General features: G+C 42.0%; 1 protein-coding gene across 13 annotated transcripts in view; it reads right to left on the bottom strand.

Moving 5' to 3' along the window:
- LOC148889303 (calcium-activated potassium channel subunit alpha-1a) overlaps nucleotides 1-22,387 on the bottom strand; it is a 150,995-nt gene that overhangs the window by 4,914 nt on the left and 123,694 nt on the right. For 7 of the 13 annotated variants that reach the window (XM_089011865.1, XM_089011867.1, XM_089011868.1 and 4 more), the window contains 9 exons: nucleotides 16,458-16,584; nucleotides 14,272-14,496; nucleotides 13,778-13,970; nucleotides 10,343-10,456; nucleotides 7,568-7,651; nucleotides 6,155-6,285; nucleotides 3,385-3,579; nucleotides 3,030-3,148; nucleotides 2,633-2,857 (listed from right to left, as the gene is read on the bottom strand). In XM_089011865.1, the coding sequence (XP_088867991.1) occupies nucleotides 2,633-2,857; nucleotides 3,030-3,148; nucleotides 3,385-3,579; nucleotides 6,155-6,285; nucleotides 7,568-7,651; nucleotides 10,343-10,456; nucleotides 13,778-13,970; nucleotides 14,272-14,496; nucleotides 16,458-16,584 (1,413 nt within the window). The remainder of the gene's footprint in view (nucleotides 1-2,632; nucleotides 2,858-3,029; nucleotides 3,149-3,384; nucleotides 3,580-6,154; nucleotides 6,286-7,567; nucleotides 7,652-10,342; nucleotides 10,457-13,777; nucleotides 13,971-14,271; nucleotides 14,497-16,457; nucleotides 16,585-22,387) is intronic. The other 6 variants (XM_089011870.1, XM_089011874.1, XM_089011871.1 and 3 more) reach the window with 1 other exon arrangement.

Genomic DNA, 22,387 nt, shown 5'->3' with positions numbered 1-22,387 from the left:
AAAGTCGGTGCTGTTGGACAGTCTGCGGCTGGATGGATGCATGGCTTGAGGAGCCCGCGATAAGAAGAAAGGAGCGTCAGCGCAGAGCGCCGATGCGTCTTTGGAACTGTTGCGGCTTGGAATTGAAGCAGATTTATGTGGGACAGGAATGTGAGACAATCTCTTTTCGTCAATGGATGCTACAGATGCGTGTTTGCTTTCAACATTTAGCTTGTAGTCGACGTGCACGTTCCACCATGATGTCCCTGATCCACTGGTGGAAAGACGCTTTGATCCTCTCATCTTTCATCGAGAACTGCTTCATGTCATCACAAAGAGGGTACAGCAAGTCCTGAAGAATGAATGACTCTCTGTGTCTTTGTTTTGTCATGCTGTCTTTGTTTTGTCATGTTGTCTTTGTTTTGTCATGTTGTCTTTGTTTTGTCATATTTGTTATTTAGTTTTTTTTTGGTCTTTTAACTTCAAGACGGCGCCGCGAGAGTGGCTGCCTTTCCAGCAGCTCATGTATTTCTTTTTTCTACTTTCATTCCTTTCATCACTTTGCTGCTGTGAAATGTAAATTTCTCCACCGTGAGACTAATAAAGGCAAATCCAATCCAATCCAATCCAATTCACTGCCATTCCCGAATTTATTCGGGAATTGAAAATAGGACGTAGAGCGCCATGCCCAAATTTGTTGGGGTTTTGGTTTTTCTTGCGTGGGTGCCGATAAAGCGCTGGTAAGACTTCTGGTAATGTTTTTTCCCTTCCATGAGGGGGCGGCATTTTTCTTTTTTTCCATGATAGCACTTCGTTACAGTTTCAGCTGTTGTAAAGCGCTATGCAAACAAATACAGTAAAGTCTCGTTATATCGATATTCAAGGGAGTCCGAAAAAATATCGATATAACCGGGACTATCGATATATCCGACCCTGTTTGCATGTAATTTTCTCCGTGCGTGCATAGAAAAAGTATCGATATAACCGGGACTATCGATATATCCGATATCGATATAACGAGACTTTACTGTATGTATGTATTGCATTGTATTTTGGACATCCGTCCTCATTTCAAGCTCATTTAACTCTTTTTTTCTGATGAAAGAAGATAGTCTACAAATTCTAAACTGTTTTTAATGTTTATGTAGTCCTAACACTCAATATTCTGTGGGTCCTGGAATTTGAGTGACAATGACAAAAATCCTGGCACTGAAGTGGACACATTTTTGCACGTCTGGCAGTGAATGAGTTAATATAGGGCTAAAACTAGAACATATCTTATTAAGCCAAGAAAACTTTTTTTGACTCAAACAACCTCATTCATTTTCAACTCAGCTTCAATCATAAATGTAGCTACAGTAAAGTCTCGTTATATCGATATTCAAGGGAGTCCGAAAAAATATCGATATAACCGGGACTATCGATATATCCGACCCTGTTTGCATGTAATTTTCTCCGTGCGTGCATAGCAATAGTATCGATATAACCGGGACTATCGATATATCCGATATCGATATAACGAGACTTTACTGTATTTTAATCAAAATGGTTCAAGGGATTGTTTTCGGAAAAAAATCTAACTTTATTCGCAAAAAATTGCCATACTTTATTAAAATTACTATACTGTAATAATTACCCGCCAAAAATTACACATTTTTTTCCGAAATAAACTAATGAATGTAGAAAAAAAAATCTATTCATATTTTCTTTTCAATGTGGCCCTAATGGTCTCTTGGTGGTAAAAGTTTAAATATAAAAGGGCAAAATAGAAGTCAAACTGTTATTATCTCTAATAATAACAGTAAGAAGTGCCTGCTAACATGCAGTGAAGCAGATGCACCGCAAACAACAAAATGACAAACACAGCACATGTGGGATGACATTAACCACAACACTCATTTTTTTCTGTTCGCTTAGTGAATCTTGTATCATATCTGAACATTCTGTCGAAGAGAAATCAGCCAAGTCCACACAAAGTAATCATGGTTTAGACACAGCTGATAACACTGGTTGTCAAACACACACAGCGGTCCTCACAAGTACTGCCACTATTCAAGTGTTTTGATGTTTTCATATTTTATCAGTGTATAATTGTTTTGATACATATTATTAACGTTATTAATGTACATACAATTACTGAAATGGTGTCCTTTAATTTTTTTTAAATCTTCAATTGTAGAATGCTGAATATTTGCATTGACATAGCAGGTACGCCACTGTCAGCCTCCCATTAAGATGTGTGTATGTATCTTTGCACTTTTAGGCTATTCTTCAACCACAAATTTTTAAATGTTTTAGATTGATGAAAAGGTTTCTTCAGCCGTCATCCGTACTTCTTTGAAGGTGTCGGACGTTTCACTTCTTATCCAAGTAACTTCGTCAGCAAACTAAAGTCTTCGTTTTAGATTGTTGAAAAATTACTTAGCAATTTGTCTATCTCCATTTGAGAGAGTCAATGTGATGTTGTGATGACACGGTGGAGATGATCATGGAAGAAAAGCACAAGCCAGAAAGCAGAACACAACATGGCCAAAAAAACTCACGCACAACACACTCACGCACAAATATACACACCGAGGATACAGATAAACTGCACGTAGAAAACACAGAGCTTGCATGCGTCGGACACACGACATTGAGGGCACATACGTACTTCTGTTTTTCTCGGGCTTCCCGGGTTTTACTGGTGCGGTTTTGCCGGTTGGAGGCCGGGACTGAGTGGACGGATGAGCTCTTCTTGCTGGAGGAATGAGAGGAGTGGGACGAGTGGAACAAGCTGGTTCGTGACTGGCCCGCATTGTGGTCGAACTGCATGAGGCAGAAGATCAAGTCGGTGGGCACCAGCTCGAACTCGTACGGCGGGTTGGTGATTACGTATCTGTGCGGATGATATGAAGCGCAGTCTGTTTGTTACAAACACAATATGAATTAAATTACTTTGTTTAGACGGGTGTAGGGCGTAGGGGTTTGAATATAGGGATATTTTTTTAAACTTGCCATTTGAGCAAGGCAATGAATTCCATGAGAGATAAATTAAACAGATATTTTACCGTTTTGTACACTGGCTCGGTGAACTGAGATGAGCGTCTCTCAATCTGTAGATGCCAAAACACAGCATGTTGTATGTCTTCAGCGCTTTGCAGAACAAATCGCCATAGCAGCCGCCATCCTGGTGACAAGACAAGACGCATGGCTGTTCGTTAGAGAAGTCACACCATACGACATCATATTTAGAACATAAATACGATTATTCGTGTAGACAATGGGTGCTCGGCGCCCAATGGAACTGCTTTGCGTGATCGCTGTTCTTCACATCGGATTAAGAACGGCGACGAGCAGGGGCGGTGAAATGTGTGCTGCCGGCTCGTGCCAAAATGTGTCATCTCCGCTTAAACATCCTCTTACCCCCAAGTCAGCGAAGGGCCCATCATAGAGAGCGAGCTGGGCGACGCGACACCTGTCTCTATTGGCCAGCGTCTGCGGCGTGCTGTAGCCTCCTCGCAGGGCATTCTCCTCGGCCAAAAGGGCCTCCAACTCCGGCGTAGCTCCTCCGGTGACCAGCGTCCTGATCAGTGTGAGGATGTTGTCATTGAAGTATGTCTGGGGAGAACAGGAAGAAGGTCCACATTTCGAAATTCAACCAACAGGATGGATTAAAACTGCCGACTCGTATCGGCAACTCTTTTCAGGTCATTTCCCAACCCTTGAGATATTATACGTACAGCGGTCCGTGGTTTACAGGAGCACAATGTAACCCAATATGAACACACTGTAGTCACTAACTGACTATTATAGATAGTGACTTTGACTATTAATTGACTATTATAGATAATAAATAAAGAGTATAAAAACACTTGTCGACCTTTACTATTACTGTATTTTCCGGTGTATGAGGCACACCGAAGTACAAGGCGCACCCCCAATGAATGGTGCATTTTCAAACCTTTTACATATATATATGGTGCACCGGACTATAAGGCACACCTGCAATGGACGAAAAACGTTTTCCAAATAGATTAAATAAATACGTAAAAGTTGTCCAAAAATAAGGCACACCACATAATAAGGCGCACCATGTATGAATGACAAACATTTTACAAATATAATATAGAAAATATACGTTTTCCAATTATAAGGCAAACCACATTATAAAGGCCTACAGTAGAGGCTGGGGTTTAGCACTACTTATACAGGGGGAATGGAGTCAGTCAGTTGCTGCTGACTGTAGTTGCGAGACCTGTTGTGCCTCATTATTACTTCAGATATTAGCCACACCTGCATAGAAGGCACAGGGTCATCATTTGAAAAAATCAAGGTTTTGGATGCGGCTTATACACCGGAAAATGTGGTAATCAATCAAAAGGAAAATTATTGGGAAAGCAAGAGTATGTATTCTAGTGGTCCGTGACCACATCATCTTCATCATCTTTCATAACCTCAATCACTGAGGTAAAAACAAACAAACCAAAACACACCATCAGGATGTATTGCGTTGTTGGGATTGCTGTGCTCGAGTCCAACAGCACTTTCCCTTCACTAACATGGGACTTGACTGCACTCTGTGGGCATCAACACCTCCTGTCCGTCAAACCATCACATGCTGCTTTTGGCGGCGCGCAAAGACAGTCAGTGTCAGTCGGCAGGCGAAGCCGAGAGTGGCAGCTCCTCTCGGCGGGCCCCTGACAGGCCTGCGGAGCCTCATGATGGATGAGCACTGTCCATTAGTCGCCTTCACCTCTGACCCCCGCAACAGTACAGCTGATGCCCACTCGACTCCCTCGGCTCGCTTCCGCCGAGCTTCTCTAACCCCTCGCTCACTAAGCAAGCTGCTGGAATGAAGCCATCACGATACAGAGTGGACAAATACACTTGGCCATGACTGAGAAAAAAAGGTGTTGAAGGTTATATTTTGTCCCATATTGCCTTCCTTTTTTTGATGATATTTGATGCGGTGGTGGCATTGTCAAGAGATGAAAGAACGTTCGCCAAGCCCGTTAAAGTCGAGCTGGTGTCAGTGTCATTACGCTAATATTCCATACTTACTTCATTAAAAGACCAAGTTGAATTTGAAATACGTCAAAATGAGGAGCCACGCCAACTATCTGGCTTTGATGTCAGCATAGCTGGCAGACATGTCGGATCAATGTACCAGCACCATTTAATTTACCCGCTCCTGCTATTTGGTGCAAGCACTGAAACTTGGAGCTCAAAAAGTACAGGAATTGTTCTCACCTTTCCAAACAGAAAACAGTCTCCTTATGAATTCCTTTGGTAAATATACAAACATTAGCAACACCCCAAAAAAGTTTACATTGGTTACGGCAGAGGTTTCAGCTCATTTAGCTAATTCCAGTGGTACTTTTCATACCCACCCACAATCTGAGAAACTCTGTGATGATAGTGGTAGAAAATCAATCTAAGAACACCACAATTCGTGTTTATTATCACACTGTCGAGGTATAATTCCCCCTTCAACAGGTTTTGGGTACACACGTCCACTCATAAATGTCGCACAATGAGTTGTGGCAATTGTGTGCTCATTTTGTTTTTGTCCGACTGTCCTCCAAGCATTCCCAAAAAGGTGGAGAAGTGAACAACAAATGCTCTGCTAACCCAAATGGGAGTTCTCTAGATTTAGGTAAACTGCATCATTTTGAAGTAGTTCATGGAGTTGTGTTATATCCTGGAAATTTAAGAGAAGGTACAGTACATTTCTAACCAACCAACCAACCAACCAACCAACTACTTAACCAATTAACTAACTAACTAACTAACTAACCAACTAACTAGCTAACTAACTAACTAACTAACCAACCAACCAATTACCTACCCAATGACACAAGTATCCAACTAGCTAACTAATTAATTAGCTTACTATCCAGTTAACCAACTAACTAATTAACAAACTCACTAACTAACTAACCAACTAATTAACCACATAAACAACTAACTAGCTAACTAACTAACCAACTAACCAGCTAGCTAACTAGCAGTAAGTTCAAGTTAGCTAACGAGTCAACCAGCCAACCAACTTGTTAACCAGCTAACTAACAACTAAATAAATAAATACATAAATAAAAATTAACAGTATAGAGGTGATGTGGTCGGCACTTATGTATTTTTATGTTGGGGGTGTTTAAATGGGACGACAATGCAATGCGGAGGTTGGACTCACGGCGCTCATCAGGGAGTCGAGAACGCTAACGGCGAAGGCGGTTCCACAGGCAAAAGGCTGCGTGAGGTACAGCTCTGTGTCTGGGTCGTCATCGTCGTCTTGGTCCAGGAACTGAACGTTTGAGTCGTTCACTGGTAGGATGCACAAGTTGTAGAGTTAGCAGGGACATGCATTGTTTCCTCCCTTTGAACTTTTTACAGCCTTTTATTTGGGCAGAAAATCAAAATGGACAACACATGTGTCACTGTAAACGGAATCATGTGCTATCCTCCACCCATTCAAGAAAAAAAGCTATTATCATAATGTAGGCATTATAATAAAATACCCTATAAATGGCATTATCATGTGTTATTTTCCAATTTATATCTAATACGAATATATTCAACATATACAGTACAGTATCATCCATGTATCAATGTATCAGTGGTAAAACGTTTAAAATCTCAATTTCACATAATATCTCATGCAGGGGTATGTCACACAAACCATAAATTAAAAAAATAAATTAATACAATCCATAAGTAACAACTTTCTTGGTGTGGTTACCATTGTAGAAGTCCAACACATGATTTAAAGCAAAACGACAAAATTTTAGTGAAAAGATTAAATGAAAAAAAGTAATGCAACTGCCAATAGTTCTTAATTACAGTTTTTAAAAATTAGACTTCAACAATGGCCTTGATAACATCCAAAATCCATGCATAGTGTCATGCTAGTTTTCGTGAGCCGATAGATGTTCCGTCACATCATCACCCTTTCATATATTTACCTGAACCCTGAAAATGAATGTTGTCATCACACTTCAGACAATAATAATTACAATAATTGAAGTAAAGTCATTGGTTTTCTCCCCAGTACATTGGTTCAATACCTGCAATGAGTGCAGAGTCCAAAAACAAGCATCACACAACAGCTACAGTAGACGGCTTAAGCTTTAGTTTGTCTGATTTCTTTGCAGACTCCCTGAGTGCTGGGGATGTCAGTCAAAAAGAAACAAGAGGCTGATGCAAAAAGGCCTGGGCCAAACATGTGAATTGGTGGGGGGAGTGGACTGTGTATGTGTGTGCGTGGGTGTGTGTCTGTGTGTTTGGAGGATGAGCGATGGGAGGTGTTGCTATGAAAACAGCCACAAGGACAGAGTGAACATGATCAAAGGCCTGAGCGATAGTTTGCAAACACAACTGGAGGGCTGGAAAAAAAGCAAAAAAAAAAAAAATCATGAAAAAGAAAGGCGCCAAACAAGACAGTCGATTTTAACAAGAAGGAAGAATAAGAATGTGGTCAAAGTGAAGCGATGGGAGCAGCGTGGGCCTTGACTGCAGCCAGATAAATCAAGACAAGCTGATGATGAGGGTGGTGCGAGGGGACGGACGGACGAAGGGACGGGCAGAGAAGGACAAAGGCTCATCTTACCCAGCTCTGTTATCATTTGTATGTTGGTCCCACTTTTTTTTTCCTGACTGAGTGAAAGCGATGGCAGCGGTTTGCCCGGCTTATCTAATGGTGATGAGGCAGTGCAGAGAGGGGAGAGATGGCGTCGTTATTGAAGCACTTTTCACAAGATGACAATAAAGGAATCTTGCTGTGTCCGTCACCAGCAGTCGTCTCGCTAATGGCCGGCTCGTGTACGAATATAAAGCAGCTTAGATTTAAGAACTGTTAAGGGCCGAACACTGATTCAAGGCAGTGAAAGCGCTACACATGGCCCTACATCGTGTGCACATGGTGGAGACATGTTCAGCACTTTATTAATGGGAAAGAATCTAAAGTACACATGCTCAATCTAAATTCCGTCACACACCTGGTGATGGTGTCAAGTGCAACTGAAGCCTCGGTAGGGTTTCCACACGTAACGTATTGACATGCCTCGTGCTTTCGCCACATGCCTAGTGCATAAACAAAAACTCTGCAGCTCTGCTTCTGGCTTCACGCCAAACCATTATGTGAACAATAAGTAAATGAAAAGAAGTCCAAGATGGCACCTGAGTAGGCAGCTGTGAGCAAGTGCTCTCACGAGCCTTGCTTTTTTGTTGTTTTTGTGTTTCTTTTGTCACTTTGAGTTGTTGTGCGTCATGTGGAACTGATCCAGATTGTTTTTCAGCATTTTTGGCAACGATATTCATAAAGTAGAGAAAACTGCTGAGTGGTTACACCTTTTCGGCAGCATGAATATGCCAGCACTGTTTTTGATTTGGGAGGAATGTCAGTGTTGTTTAACTGTCTTCGCTGGACAGCTCGGGAGCGATTTTGCTTTTTTGCGCCTGTAATGGGCAGCGTTTTCAAAGGCCCACTTTGTTCAGCTGAAAGGTTGATGCAGTCTGTGGCTGGATGGATGCATGGCTTGAGGAGCTCACGATGAGAAAAAAGGAGCCTCGGTGCAGTATGTGGAACTGCCGCGGCCTGGAATTGATACGGATTTACATGGGACAGGGGATGTGAGACAATCTCTCTTTTCGTCAATGGATGCTACAGCTTCATGTTTGCTTTCAACATGTAGCTTGGAGCAGACATGCGCATTTCACCATGAAGTCCCTGATCCACTGGTGAAAAGGAAGCTTTGATCCTCTCTTCTTTCATTTAGAACTGCTTCATACAACAAATAGGGTGCAGAAAGTGCTTTAAATTGAATGATTGTTTGTCTTTTGTGTTGTCACTATTTCTTATTTAGTTATTTGTTGTTTTGTTTTTTAAATCAAGATGGTGCTGCGAGAGTGGGTGGCTGCCTTTACAGTCGGTACTGTATTTTGTTTGTCTACTTCTGCCTTTCCTTTCCTCTTACTTTCATCACTTTACTGTTGCGAAATGTACATTTCTCATAAAGACTAATAAAGGCTAATCCAATCCAATCAACTGCTATTGCTGTCTCCAAGCCAAAGGACAAAAAAATCATTCAAAAAATTGAGCTACCTTAAGACCTAATGTGAAGCAACTTGCCTCCCACACATGCTAATATTGTTAGGCACATTCGTGACTGTCAGATTTTGTAAGTCAAAGCTAAGCATCTATTTTAACACTGGTTACTTGAATACTGAGCACTGATGAACTCTGATGAAATTTGTCTGAGTACTCCACTTCGAGCATTCGGCATTTGATAATGCAAGTATTCCGAGTAAAGGTAATGAAAGTGTCTGTCGTGCTGGGGGAGAGAAGGCAAGTGGACAATGCTGACAAGGACAGAACGGCACTCTGGCCATCACACGCATGCTGAAATGGGAGAATCTCTCTGCAGGTAATGGCCGGCCCGGTTACAAGTAACATTAGGTACAGCTACTTTTTCTTGCTGGCCTTCTCTTAGCTTGCTCTCATGCACCATTGCTCCCTAATTGGGTCAGGGGAGACATAGCAGGCAGTCTCTGGTGCTTCCCAAGGCCCCTCAGAGATCTGAAAGTTTCATGAGTCCGCAGCACCAATGGGAATACAGCCACTGCCATTGTTATTAATAAATGGGCCCATGTTGCAACCAAGGCAGTTTTCACCCCCTTTTTCGCTTTCTTTCTTACACCCCCCCTTGATTTCCCTCCCGTCAGGCTGAGTTGCTCTTGTGCATTAGTGGACAAATTGCAGAAGATGTGGTAGCGCTCCTTAACAAAAAAGTGTTTGAATCACTCACGGTAGAGTTAGTCCGTACAGTTAAATTAGCACTGCAAGAGTTAACAATTGACATGTACAGACATTAGTGACAGGGAAAGCAAACCATAACATAGAAGTGAACCCAAATTCCACTTGATCGTGAGTTGGAACTTTTGGTAGAAAAACATCTTTTGTTTGCCATCATAGAAGGGAAAATGAAGATAAATATGATGATCACAATATAACAGGAAGTGAAGTTATAACAACATAAGAAAAAGAAACATATTTGACCTTATATCAAAATGGATAACCCGCGATATTAAAACAATTACATTTACATTGAAAACAATGACAATTCATATTTTATGAATATAGAGCAGTCAATGAGCAAAATGTCATCAAAAATGTTTGCCACCTTTACATATGTCGCTGTCCAATGAAAAACATGAACCATAACTCCAAATTGTCATTGTTCCATTTTTATCAAAAACACAAAAGAATTATTGTTTGCTGTGTTTCAAATAAAAAGAAAATGACACTCAAAAATTGGACTGATGTGTTTTTTGTTGGACAACGATGATGCTTTGTTGGCATTTGCACTGGGGGTGTGAGGTTTACCTAATTCGGTGATGATGGGGATGTTGGATCCGGTTGTGACAGAAGCCTGACGCACGAAGCCATGTACTGGACTGCTGTCTGGAGATGACCTGTCCATTCCAGGAGGCGTGAAACCTACACATAGCAAAACAGGATTGGAAAAGGTCAGCAAGGGGTAAACGCAAAATGTGACAAAATCAGGAGTTCAAAGATATTTTTTTTGCTGATAATCACACCTTAAAAACACACTTCCCAAAAACCTAGTTATATTTTGATTCACCCATCTGTGCTAATTTCTGTGAGACTATCCACGACACTTCATAACAGCTGTTGGTGTTGAGCGAGCAGACTTATGTCAGATGAATTTGCATACTGCTTGGTCGAATATTTAGATTTTTATAGCAAGATAGTTTTTGAATGTTCCTAAGCTTTACAGTGCGTGTGCACGCATTTACTGTTTGAGTTAGCATTAATGGACAACCGACGTCACTTTTTCTTAGCTGACATCAGAAAAACGTTTTATACCATCTAAAATAGCCAAAACACGCAGTAATATATGTATTTTAATTCAAATGCAAAACACCAATAAAAATGACTTAAAGTGTCCAAAATCTGCAAAAAATTGAGCTGCAAATTGGGCATTTTCAGAAAGTCCCACCCCTAGTTTGTGAAGAAAGAAAATGCAGCGGTATGGCCACAGTGCTTTTAGAGGTCAGTTAGGACATATTTAGCATTTGTGGTCCTGCATCAGCAGCTCGCCATCAATTTTACATGTCCCTCATTTTGTTACAATAAAAGTTGGTGAAGTGGATACCGGAAAACCTTTTCAAAAAAATGGCGTGGGTCGCGACAGAAAGTGACAGCGACGCAAATCCGCATGACTTCACATTTTTGAGGTCCTTCAAAGTGACAAATAAACACCTTAAATTGGTAATGTAGGATGCATAATGCATCAGCTGTGTTTTGACATCCATCATTCAGTGCTGACTTCAGCAAAATGCTACCAAGCCAGGAAGTACACAATACATTTAGGTCACCATTTTATGACTGTGTGTCTTCCCTGTCAAGACACTCAATGAGACGCTTATGTTGCAAAAGAGGAAAAGACACACATCGTCGTCAGTACAGCATGGTGTCATTTTGTAATTCCAATTCTTTCCCTTGAATTGACAATCCAAGGATTTTGAATTTTGTCCATTCAGGACAAAATGATGATGTTATCCCGTTTCTAGAGTCAACTTAAAAAAAACACTCATGGTTTTAAAGACTATGCAGCTGGCACCCTGCTGAGTACAGCAACATGTCATTGTCAGTGGAGGGGAAAAATACAACATTAAGCCTGCTACTGCTTTTAACAGCAGTTACAAACCTCTTCAAGACTTATATATTATTTCTCTGTTGTGCAGTATCTATCCAATACTATGTATTGTTTTGATAAGCCACTCATTGCCTTTCAAACATCATCCCAATCAATGTTTTTATTATGGTTGTGTTTTGAAATACAAATTAGATGGGTGTCATCACCAGAGTTGTTACTTAAATCACTTGTTTCTGAAATCATATTTAGATTATCTCGTTTGTGGTAGCATTTAGCTAGGATGAGTTTTATAGACAGTATGCGGTTAATAATTCGGCAAAGGGACAGGAAAAGGAATTAAATAACTTGAAGTGTAGTTTTAGAAGAATTATTCACAATTGGCCAAATAGCTTCTTAGTGCGGAGAAAGTTGAGTTTACTGCCACTGTGCAGCACTCCCATCTCAAGTTTGAAAATTGGCAGGACAACGCCTCATTATCTCCCCCCAAAAAATGAATTTCTGTTGTAAGACATTTGCCGAGCATAATCAGCGCCATCGTTTGGTGTGTCTAAAATTGGTTGTCAACACAAAGTTGGGAAAGTTGAGTGTGATGTGAAACAATGAGATTGCTGCAGTGGCATTGAGCAAATTCTGTTTAACTGTCTGTGTGAAATAGACAAGGAACAAGAAAGCCAACTTGAAAGGCAATTCCGTATTGAGTGAAAAACAGCAAGACCCACTGAAATTCTCACTTGACAGTATCTACCTGCCTACCTGTCTGTGGAGTGATTGCGTTTTTAATACACACAACTATCACCTCCAGGCTGGCGCTGCTTTCAAGTGTTCGGCATGTTGCAACAGTCAAGTGAGATCTGGGTTACGTAGCCCCCTACCCCTTATCCCTGTAGCCCCCCGGGCACGGCGATGCTCTGCGGTTGAGTACAGGCTACAGCCGGCGTGAGAAGCTCTCCCCCAGGAAAGCGCTTGTTTACTTATTCATTTGTGCCTTCTTGTTTTCAATTCCGCAGACGGCGCGTGAATGGGAGCGTCGCTGGGAGGAAGGAACCCCCCCAAAGCGTTACTGTGATACAACACAAGCATCTGGCTATGTGTGTATTTCCTGATGTATGCATGAGTGCACTGCGCTAGTGTTCTCTAAAGTGAAGTATTTTTCACCGAAATGAGTGTTTGATATAGGACCCAATTATTGATGACAATGGGCCCCATCCATCGACCCTCGGAGAGACACGGGCAACTGGGTTTTCCATGCTGGGGTGGCTTCATGTGAAGAGTGCTCCCCAGAGCCGTTCCCTGGCTGATTTACTTCCTCTTATTGTTTCTCAGCCGCACGGCCATCGACAGGGCATCAATCACTCACAGCTGCAGGAATAACAGCATTGGCGTTCTCCTAAAACATGCGCTGGTGCTCGGCACTAAAACCTTTCCGTTTTGATTTGTACTAAGAACCATAGAACTAAATAGTCTCGAGCTTGAGCCGTGTCGTCTTTGAAGCCAATCATAACGTGTGGATTATGCGCGCGGATGGCATTGACCAGGCTTAATGCCGCGCCATCCATTCAGGAAGTTGTCACCGTTTGGTCGTAACTAATGAGCGGCAGCTGAGTCGCGTCACGTGGTGATTTGTACTCGCCACTTCATGTTGATGAGGCCTGATGGGAGGCCCGGATGGTGAACATCTACAATCTGTTCCAGATGAAGCGCCAGACATGGGGAAACAACAACATCAAAATGACACCAGCATGTTGATATCATTAAATTAGCAGGGAGGTTGAGCATCTTATAATTACTAGCGAACAAGACGAGAATGATTAGAAAATGATGCAGCGATTACACTCACAAATTCAATTGTGTGCCATTGTATAAGACCATTTTACATCATCCTGTTGGTGTGCTTGATTGAGCTTGTGCGAATGTCCTAAATCTCAGGTGGTCAAGGTGTTCCCCAAGGTTGGGTTTTAAGTACAATTGATATTCCTTCCGGTTGTGATTCATAATGTGAATGAAAATATAATTATGGTAATTGTCATTTTCCATTCTCCCCAATTCTTCCTTTGAAAAAAATATTTGACTTCCCGTCCTACCACAATCTGTCCCCTTGTGCCACCAGCACAGCCAGAGTCTGAGAGATCGCTCATTACCTTGGGAATTAGCCTGCAAGAGCCCAATGCTGTCGTCAAACTGCATGGACTTGATGTTGAGTGACGCCAAGATGCATTCTTTATCCTGCAGCGAGGCATCCTCGATATTGTTCTGATTGGCTGACAGGATTACGCACATGTCGCAGAGGTTGATGTTGACAGCCCTTAAATCTGCCCGACTTAATGGCGTACCCTTTGGGGTGGGGCAGCAACACAGGGGAAGAGGGGGAGAGAAAAACAAAGTGAATAAGGAAGCAATAGTGTTTCACTGCAGTGAACTTGCTATTGCATATTGAAGTGAAAAAACATTTTATTGATGTAGCTGCTTTTCGAGGACTAGACTAAAATGACTGCACTGAAGACTGGCCTGCATTACCGGTCTACAAGACCGATCGTGCTTTTCTAGACGTTGTCACAGAACAATCCTTCAGTTAAGTCTCAGTAAACATAGCATAAAGAAGCCACTACATTTGGAACAGTCGGGTAACACTCACAGGTAATATGGAGACCTTGGGGAAGTTGTGTAGCGTCTCCCACTCTCGCCGCAGATAGTCCAGTGAGCCCACAAAAACGATGGGCTTGAGTTCATGATAATGGAAATTGCTGGCTCTTAAAGGCATCACCAAGTTTCGCAGCCCCACTAAAGCGGACGTGACATCCCCAAATATACAGACCACCACATGGCCGCTCAGTACCGTCATGGAGGCTTCACTCCGAGTCTGCAGACATAAGAGGGATGGGGAAAGAGCACAGAAAAGAAAACACAATGAGAGGTTGAGCTACCTTGGTGCATGAGCTGCGAATGGGAATAGTGGAAAATTAAACAACATAGGAATTTGATTATCACTAATCCATAAAATGTCATTTTCTGCTTGATGACCAAAAGCAGCTGATTCATAGTAAGTTGCTTGAATGCAGTTTGGAATACTTTAGGGAAGTTGGGTAAATGTGATGCAAGTTGACTAAAGGTTGTGGGGAAAATACGTCATGCAGTCACAGGATTTAAAAAAAGGCCACTGCTTTATTAAAAATTTAACAAGAGTAAAATGAAGCATTTTACAAAGAAAAATGTTTCAGATAGCAAATGTACTATTCCCTTAGCATTTATTTCACTGCAGAAATTGTGATGTGTTTCAAGTAAGAAGTCGATCTAAGAGAAGGCACTTATTTTCATTGTAAATGTGAAAACTTTGCACTTGGCGATGGAAATGACACAGCCCGGTCAACGCAAAATTATTTGATGTATTTTCCGGTGTATAAGGCGCACCCCCGATGAATGGTGTATTTTCAAACATTTCACAGATATAAGGCGCACCTTCAATGAATGAAGGTTCCAAACACAATATATAGATATATCTTAATAAATACACATGAAAAATGTGGTCTCATACTTTGTAAATAACAGCCACATTGTGTCAAGTAAATACTGTTACATACATCATATCAAATATGCTTTTTATACTTTCATATATTTTTATACTTTGCACATGTACAGTCTGTTATATTTTTTGTCCAGTTGTACATTTCAGTCTCCTGACATTTTCTTTTATGCATTGAATACTTTTCTTCTTTGACCCCACCCCTTTCAATTTTGCTGATGTAGATTGGTAATTTACCCATTATGGGACTATTAAAGGCTTTCTGATTCTGATATAAAAGTTTTACATGTATAAGGCACACCGCATTATAAGGCGCTAAAGTAGAGGCTGGAATTACACACTACTTATTCTACCGGGTAAAATGGAGTCGGTAGCTGCTGATTGTAATTGCATTACCTGTTGTGGCTCTATTTACTTCAAATATAAGGCGCGCCTGCGTATAAACCAGAGTGTCATTTTGGGAAGAAAATGAAGGCGTAATACAGCGGTAGTACTTACGTTACGTGCACAACGACATATGATAGATGCACTTCTCTGAAAATTCTAGACGTGCAAATCATAGAAGCGAGGTGGGAAGGGTGACAATTTAGGGAAAAAAATGTCAAGGCCCCCAATATTGATTTGGGCCAGTGACTCATCGGGCATGGCCTCGATTCTACTGTTGAAGAAATATGATCATTTTAATTTTTTTGTGAAATAGAATTGGAATTCATTCTTTTAATTGGAAAACAACCACCTTGTAGGCAGGTTCCTGAAAATAAATTCCATCTCACGGTCACGTCTGTGTCAGCTCTCAGTCGTACAGGAGTGGTCCATCGATGAAAAGGTTTCTTCAGCCGTCATCTGTACTTCTTTGATGTACAGATGACGGCTGAAGAAACCTTTTCATCCATCTCACGGTCAATGTGTTTCAAATCTCTGAAAGAATGTGCAGCTTGTTGCACCGGAATGAATTTTGTGTTGCAGTCTTTGTGACAACACAATTTATTTATGGGTCCACCTAAGCGCTTGCAAACTGCCCCGTTGCAAAGACGTCACGCCAAACGCATGTGCGGGACGACTGCAACGCTATGCACTTAAACCTACATGCGGATATAGACAGTATATAGAAAGAAAACCATAAACTCACCTTAGAGGGGAGAGGCAGAGGAAGAAATGTCAGTATATATTAGTATGTGGTTGGATTATGTTACAAGTGTGAGGGGGGACTCAGAAGGCTACTTCAATTTATTTTATGTAATGTTCTGTATATGATGCTTTTTTTTAAACAGCATGTGGTGGTAAAACCGCACTTCACTCACCAGAATGACTTTTTCGATGTCTTTTGATGGGCACCAGTGAAACATTCCGGTGGAGTCATACCTCTTCACATTCATGTCCATGTTTTCGATTTGTTCATTACCGGGTACGAGAAGAGGATCGTGCCGACTGCAAAACAGCAACAATCGCATAATGCATGATTATTCTGAAGATGAGCATTATTGCGTCGGGACTGAAACATTTCCACCAAAGATTTTCGCCAGTGAAAATGCTAATTCAAACAGTGAAGAAAAATGAAGGGCTCATGTATCTCAGGATTTGCCGTCTTTTGGGACAGTGTCGGCCATGACAGTAAAGTGGAGATTGCGGAAAATAAAGCTGCAGTTAAGGAATAGCAAGAGTTTAAGATAACTTACATGTGTTTATTTTTGGGAACTTTGAGGAAGTGGAATCGGTGAGTGGTTGAGCAGACCCGGATGGTTACAGAATTCATAACGTACCAGAGTACCAAGTTTTTTTTTTTTTAATAAAAGACGAGAAGATAGACAGGATTGTGGCAGGGGAAAAACAGCAAAAACCAAATTGTTGTAAAAAGAGAGCATACAAAAAGAAAACATGACAATTTTACATTTCATTTTCATCATTTACATTGCATAAGCATTCAGTCTGGTGGACGTCCATCTAATTCTCCATGCTGTTTAAAACCCTTGTGTGCATACTTGCAAGGCATTCGGGGATTGGCTATGATATGCTGTGATCTATTAATCAACGTTAGTTTCTTCTTTTGCCGCCATTCTGCCTCAGCGACGGCGTTTTCTCGGCGCAGACACGCCGTTTCTGAGGGAATTGCAATTTCTACTTCAAGTCCTTGATGTCAAGTCATCAGGAAGCTCAAAGGCGCAGGCAGGCGCTCGCTCACAGCGGCAGCAAGAAGAGCGTCAAGACTTGAACGTTACAGACTGACACGCCACACAACACAGCGCCAATTACAAGCTTTTAGCCTCTTTTTCCAGCTCCTGACGCTACGCCGTGCAACCAGTAAAAGGTGCCAACAGGCTCCCACTTTAAATATTTCAAGTGTTTGCCCAATCACATTCCGCCTCCCTCACTGACGGCCATGAATGTTTCAGCAGCGTGTCACAAGCAAGCGGGCTAATCCACAGCAGTGGGGCGTTGAGTTTTATCCAGTGTAACACTGACCATGAAAGGGTTCCTGTCAGTCCAGCTTAAACGGCGCTCTTGCGCTTATTCTACAAGACGTCTTCTCGCAGTAGCTACAAAGGCAATACAGACATTTTGATCCACAACACTGACTCGGGATATAGAGCAGAAACACACAGCACAATTCTGTGCTTTGGGCTTTAAACGCATATTTTTATTTATTTATTTTTCAAATGTACTTTTTGGGAGAATTTGTGGTATTGAGGTTTTGTTGTAGTTTAAACCTATGAATCCCATACCGATTCGGTCGAGGCCCGGGTTAACAACGGAACGCCATTGGTACTGTTGACCTTCAGGGTGCCAGTGGAAAATGGACTACTGTTGGTGGAAGAAGGAGAGGAGGCAGGTGTGCCCGGAGGAAAAGAGAGAGATGGAACGCCAAGAGTATAGAACTATGAGTAGGAACTTTGAATGTAGGAACAATGACAGGTAAAGGTAGAGAGCTGGTTGACATGATGCAGAGAAGGAAGGTAAACATACTGTGTGTCCAGGAGACCAGGTGGAAAGGGAGCAAGGCTAGAAGCTAGGGGTCAGGGTTTAAGTTGTTCTATCATGGTGAAGACAGAAAGAGAAATGGAGTTGGGGTTATCTTAAAATAGGAGTTTGTTAGGAATGTCTTAGAAATAAAAAGAGTATCAGATAGAACGATGAGTCTGAAGCTAGAAATTGAAGGTGTGATGTTCAATGTTGTTTGTGGGTATGCCCCACAAGTAGGATGTGAGCTGGCAGAGAATGAGAAATGTTGGTTGGACTTTGATGAAGTCATACAGAACATCCCGAGAAGTGAGAGGGTTCTAATTGGTGGATACTTCAATGGACATGTGGAAAATGGAGAGTGTGGAAAAGAGGTGAAGAAGCGTGTCCAGGCAGGCTGGAACGGCTGGAGAAAAATGTCAAGTGTGATGTGTGATAGAAGGGTTTCAGCTAGGATGAAAGGAAAAGTGTATAAAACCGTGGTGAGACCAGCCATGATGTTTGGACTGGAGACAGTGCCACTGAAGAAAAGACAGGAAGCAGAGCTGGAGGTAGCAGAGCTGAAGATGTTGAGGTTTTCTTTGGGAGTGACCAGGTTGGATAGGATCAGGAATGAGTACATTAGAGGGACAACTCATATTAGAGGCTTTGGAGAGAAAGTCAGAGAGGCCAGACTGAGATGGTTTGGACATGTCCAGAGGAGAGAGAGTGACTATATCGGGAGAAGGATGCTGAGTCTTGAACTGCCAGGCAGGAGACCGAGAGGAAGACCGAAGAGGAGGTTTATGGATGTGGTCAAAGAGGACATTAATAGATGGAGGACATTGATTCGCTGTGGCGACCCCTGAGGGGAACAGCCGAAAGGAAAAGAAGAAGAGGTTTTGTTGTAGTTTAAACTTAAAATTTTAGTATATGTTCAACTCTTGTCAACCTGTCAAGGAATATTTTGTGTCATTTACCTTAGTTCTTTTTCACACCATTTTGGCAGTGTTAATTTCACCATTGTGCAGGAATTTGGATTTGTCAAAGGTTATTCAAATCAAAAAATGGACATGTCATCTAACATCCTTAAATTTGCCTAAAATGGCAAAATGACAAAAAAAAAACAACCAGGTAATAAAACAAAAAAAAATGCAGAATTAATTTGAGAAGATTTACCAACTGGGGCATCAGTTTGTTAACGATTTTTCACTACTTTGCAGCAGGGCGTGGGCCCAATTTCGAATAGTGGGTCAACACCAGATGTAACTAATATTACTGTATTTTTGGTGTATTAGGCGCACCGGAGTATAAAGTGCATCCCAATTAATGGTCTATTTTTCAAACATTTTCCATATATAAGGTGCATCGGACTATAAGGCACACCTTCGCATGACATTTAGGAAGGAGGTAAGACAAGCACTGGGTGGGCAAGATGTCCTTCCAGATGACTGGCAAACTACAGTGAACCTAATCAGAGACACAGGTCGGAAAGTACTTGGTGTATCGAGTGGAAGAAAGGTAGATAAGGAGACTTGGTGGTGGAATGGGGAATGGAATGAGAGGAGGGACGAGAGTAGACAGCAGTACAAGGAGAAGCAGCGCACGGTTAAAGTAAAGGTGGCAAAGGCCAAACAAGAGGCCTATGATGACTTGTATGCTCGGCTGGACAGCAAGGAAGGTGAGATTGATCTTTACACGCTGGCGAGACAGAGAGGCAAAGATGGTAAGGACCTGCAGCAGGTTCGGGTGATTAAGGATAGAGATGGCAATGTATTAACAGGTGCCAGTAGTGTGAAGGCGAGATGGAAAGAGTACTTTGAAGAATTGATGAATGAGGAAAATGAGAAGGAACAAAGAGTATAACACGTGACTGTTGTGGACCCAGACGTAGCAAACATTAGCGAGGACGAAGTGAGGAGGGCACTGAAGAGGATGAAGGGGGGAGGCACTCGGGCCTGATGATTTACCAATTGAGGGATGGAAGTGTCTTGGAGAGGTGGCGGTGGTGTTCCTGACTGGGTTATTAACCAAGATCTTAGACGGTGAACAGATGCCTGAAGAATGGAGACGAAGTGTACTTGTGCACATTTTTAAGAACAAGGGAGATGTCCAGAGTTGTACTAACTACAGAGGAATAAAGTTGATGAGCCATACAATGAAACTCTGGGAAAGAGTAGTTGAAGCTAGACTAAGAGCAGAAGTGAACATTTGTGAGCAGCAGTATGGCTTCATGCCAAAAAAAGAGTACGACAGATGCAGTGATGCAGAATGCTGATAGAGAAGTACAGAGAAGGTCAGAAGGAATTGCATTGTGTCTTTGTAGATCTGGAGAAAGCATATGACAGAGTGCCCAGAGAGGAGCTGTGGTATTGCATGAGGAAGTCTGGAGTGACCAAAAAGTATGTCAGAGCGGTGCAAGACATATATCATGACTGTAAGACAGTGAGGTGTGCTGTCGGTGTGACGGAGGAATTCAAGGTGGAGGTGGGACTCCACCAGGGGTCAGCTCTGAGCCCCTTCTTATTTGCTATGGTGATGGACAGGCTGAGACCGAGAGGAAGACCAAAGAGGAGGTTTATGGATGTGGTCAAAGAGGACATGAAGAGAAGAGGATGCACAAAACCGGGATAGATGGAGGACATTGATTCGCTGTGGCGACCCCGAAAGGGAAAAGCCGAAAGGAAAAGGACTATAAGGCACACGTTCAGTGAATGAAAAAAAGTTTTCCAAATATAATACTGTATATCAATACATAAAAGTTTTCCATTATAAGGCACACCACATCATAATCCTACAGAATCCTACAGAAGAGGTTGGGGTTACGCAGGACTTCTACTCGGGGAATTGGAGTAATCCTTTGTGGTTCAAAATTACTTTAAATATATATAAAATATTTGCAAATTTCCCCATTGTGGGACGAATAAAGGTATTCTGATTCTGATTCTGACAAAGCGTATAAGGCAAAGGGTCATCGTTCGAAGAAAATCAAATCTTTTGGGTGCACCTTACACACCAGAAAATACAATAATAATACCAAAGCAATCCTCTAAGATTTCAATTTGTACAACTGGGTTTTTGTTTTTTTTCTCTCTGATTTGACACCAAATGGTACAAGACTTTACCCCATGAACCACATGCTACTTTTTTGCAATTGTGCCTTGCAACTGAAATTCACTACAAGTGGTGTGTGAATATGAAACACGTGCATCGGCTCCGAGTTAAAATCTCAGAAATACGATCAATGTATATTTCAGGTTCAAGTCTACATATATTGAACTAAATGTAAATGTGAAGTTATAAATTTAAATGATATTGGAGGAAACAGCTGGGGAATTTGACATCTCTCTCTCATTCAAATCACCACCCCATCTATCATGCATCGGCACTGTCATTCACTAACGAGGCTTTGATGGTGAAACTTTTTCACTCTCCATTTGCTTTGCCGCAAAGTAACCGAACAGGGAAAAAAGCAAGTCGTCAATTACCCGCCTGCCTCTCTGCTTCCCTCTATCAGTTAGTGCAGGTCATAATAAAACTGACAGTTTTTACACTCAGCCTGAATCTTTCATTCGGAGCTGCGTATTGCGCCAATCAACCTCCGACGCGGCACCGCCGTCACTTCAATCTGCTCGGCATCGCTCGCCTCCTCACTGGGGTTGACTGGCGCATGCCTCCGCCTCCCTTTCTCTTCGCTCGCTCTCTTCCTGTGTGTCAAGACAGCTATCTTTCACCCAGCTGTCAGCGCTGTGACTGGCAGCCTGTCACCGACGCCGCACACTTCCTCAACCTCCCCTCTGCCTTCTCCCTGCCTCAACTTGAACCTTCCCCCCAGGCTCAGGCAAAAGAAACAGGGTCGCCACGCCCAGGGGAAATCGGTTCCAGATGACACTGGGTTTTTTTGGGCCGATTTGGATGTGCGACGTCACTCGCAACCCCATCACAGAGGATTGCAAAGATGGTGTTAATGCAGTGGTGACAATGCACACCTCGTTAACGAGGTGACACATGGGGAGAGACTGCTGGGAAATGACACCGCCCGGTCAATGCAAATGATTTGATGTTGAAGAGTATGTGAGTGGAGACTCAATTGTTTTTAAAATGATAAAAAAATAAATACAATTAAATAAAATATTTGGCTGATTTGGTTTGCTTTTTGAAACTTATGAAAGTTTTGCGGTACACTTTTTCGGTCTGAAATGTTCATGTGAATGTTAATGTGTAATTCTTTTGTTGGTTTTTTTTATGACATTTTTTTACATTTTCATGGACTTTATTTTGTGCTCTCAGGTTTGAA

This window comes from Hippocampus bargibanti, linkage group LG13 (assembly GCF_051943395.1).
Source record: "Hippocampus bargibanti isolate YZ-2025 linkage group LG13, ASM5194339v1, whole genome shotgun sequence".
Lineage (NCBI taxonomy): Eukaryota > Metazoa > Chordata > Actinopteri > Syngnathiformes > Syngnathidae > Hippocampus > Hippocampus bargibanti.
Note: the sequence above shows the minus strand (reverse complement) of the source record. Positions and strands in the feature narration are given on the sequence as shown.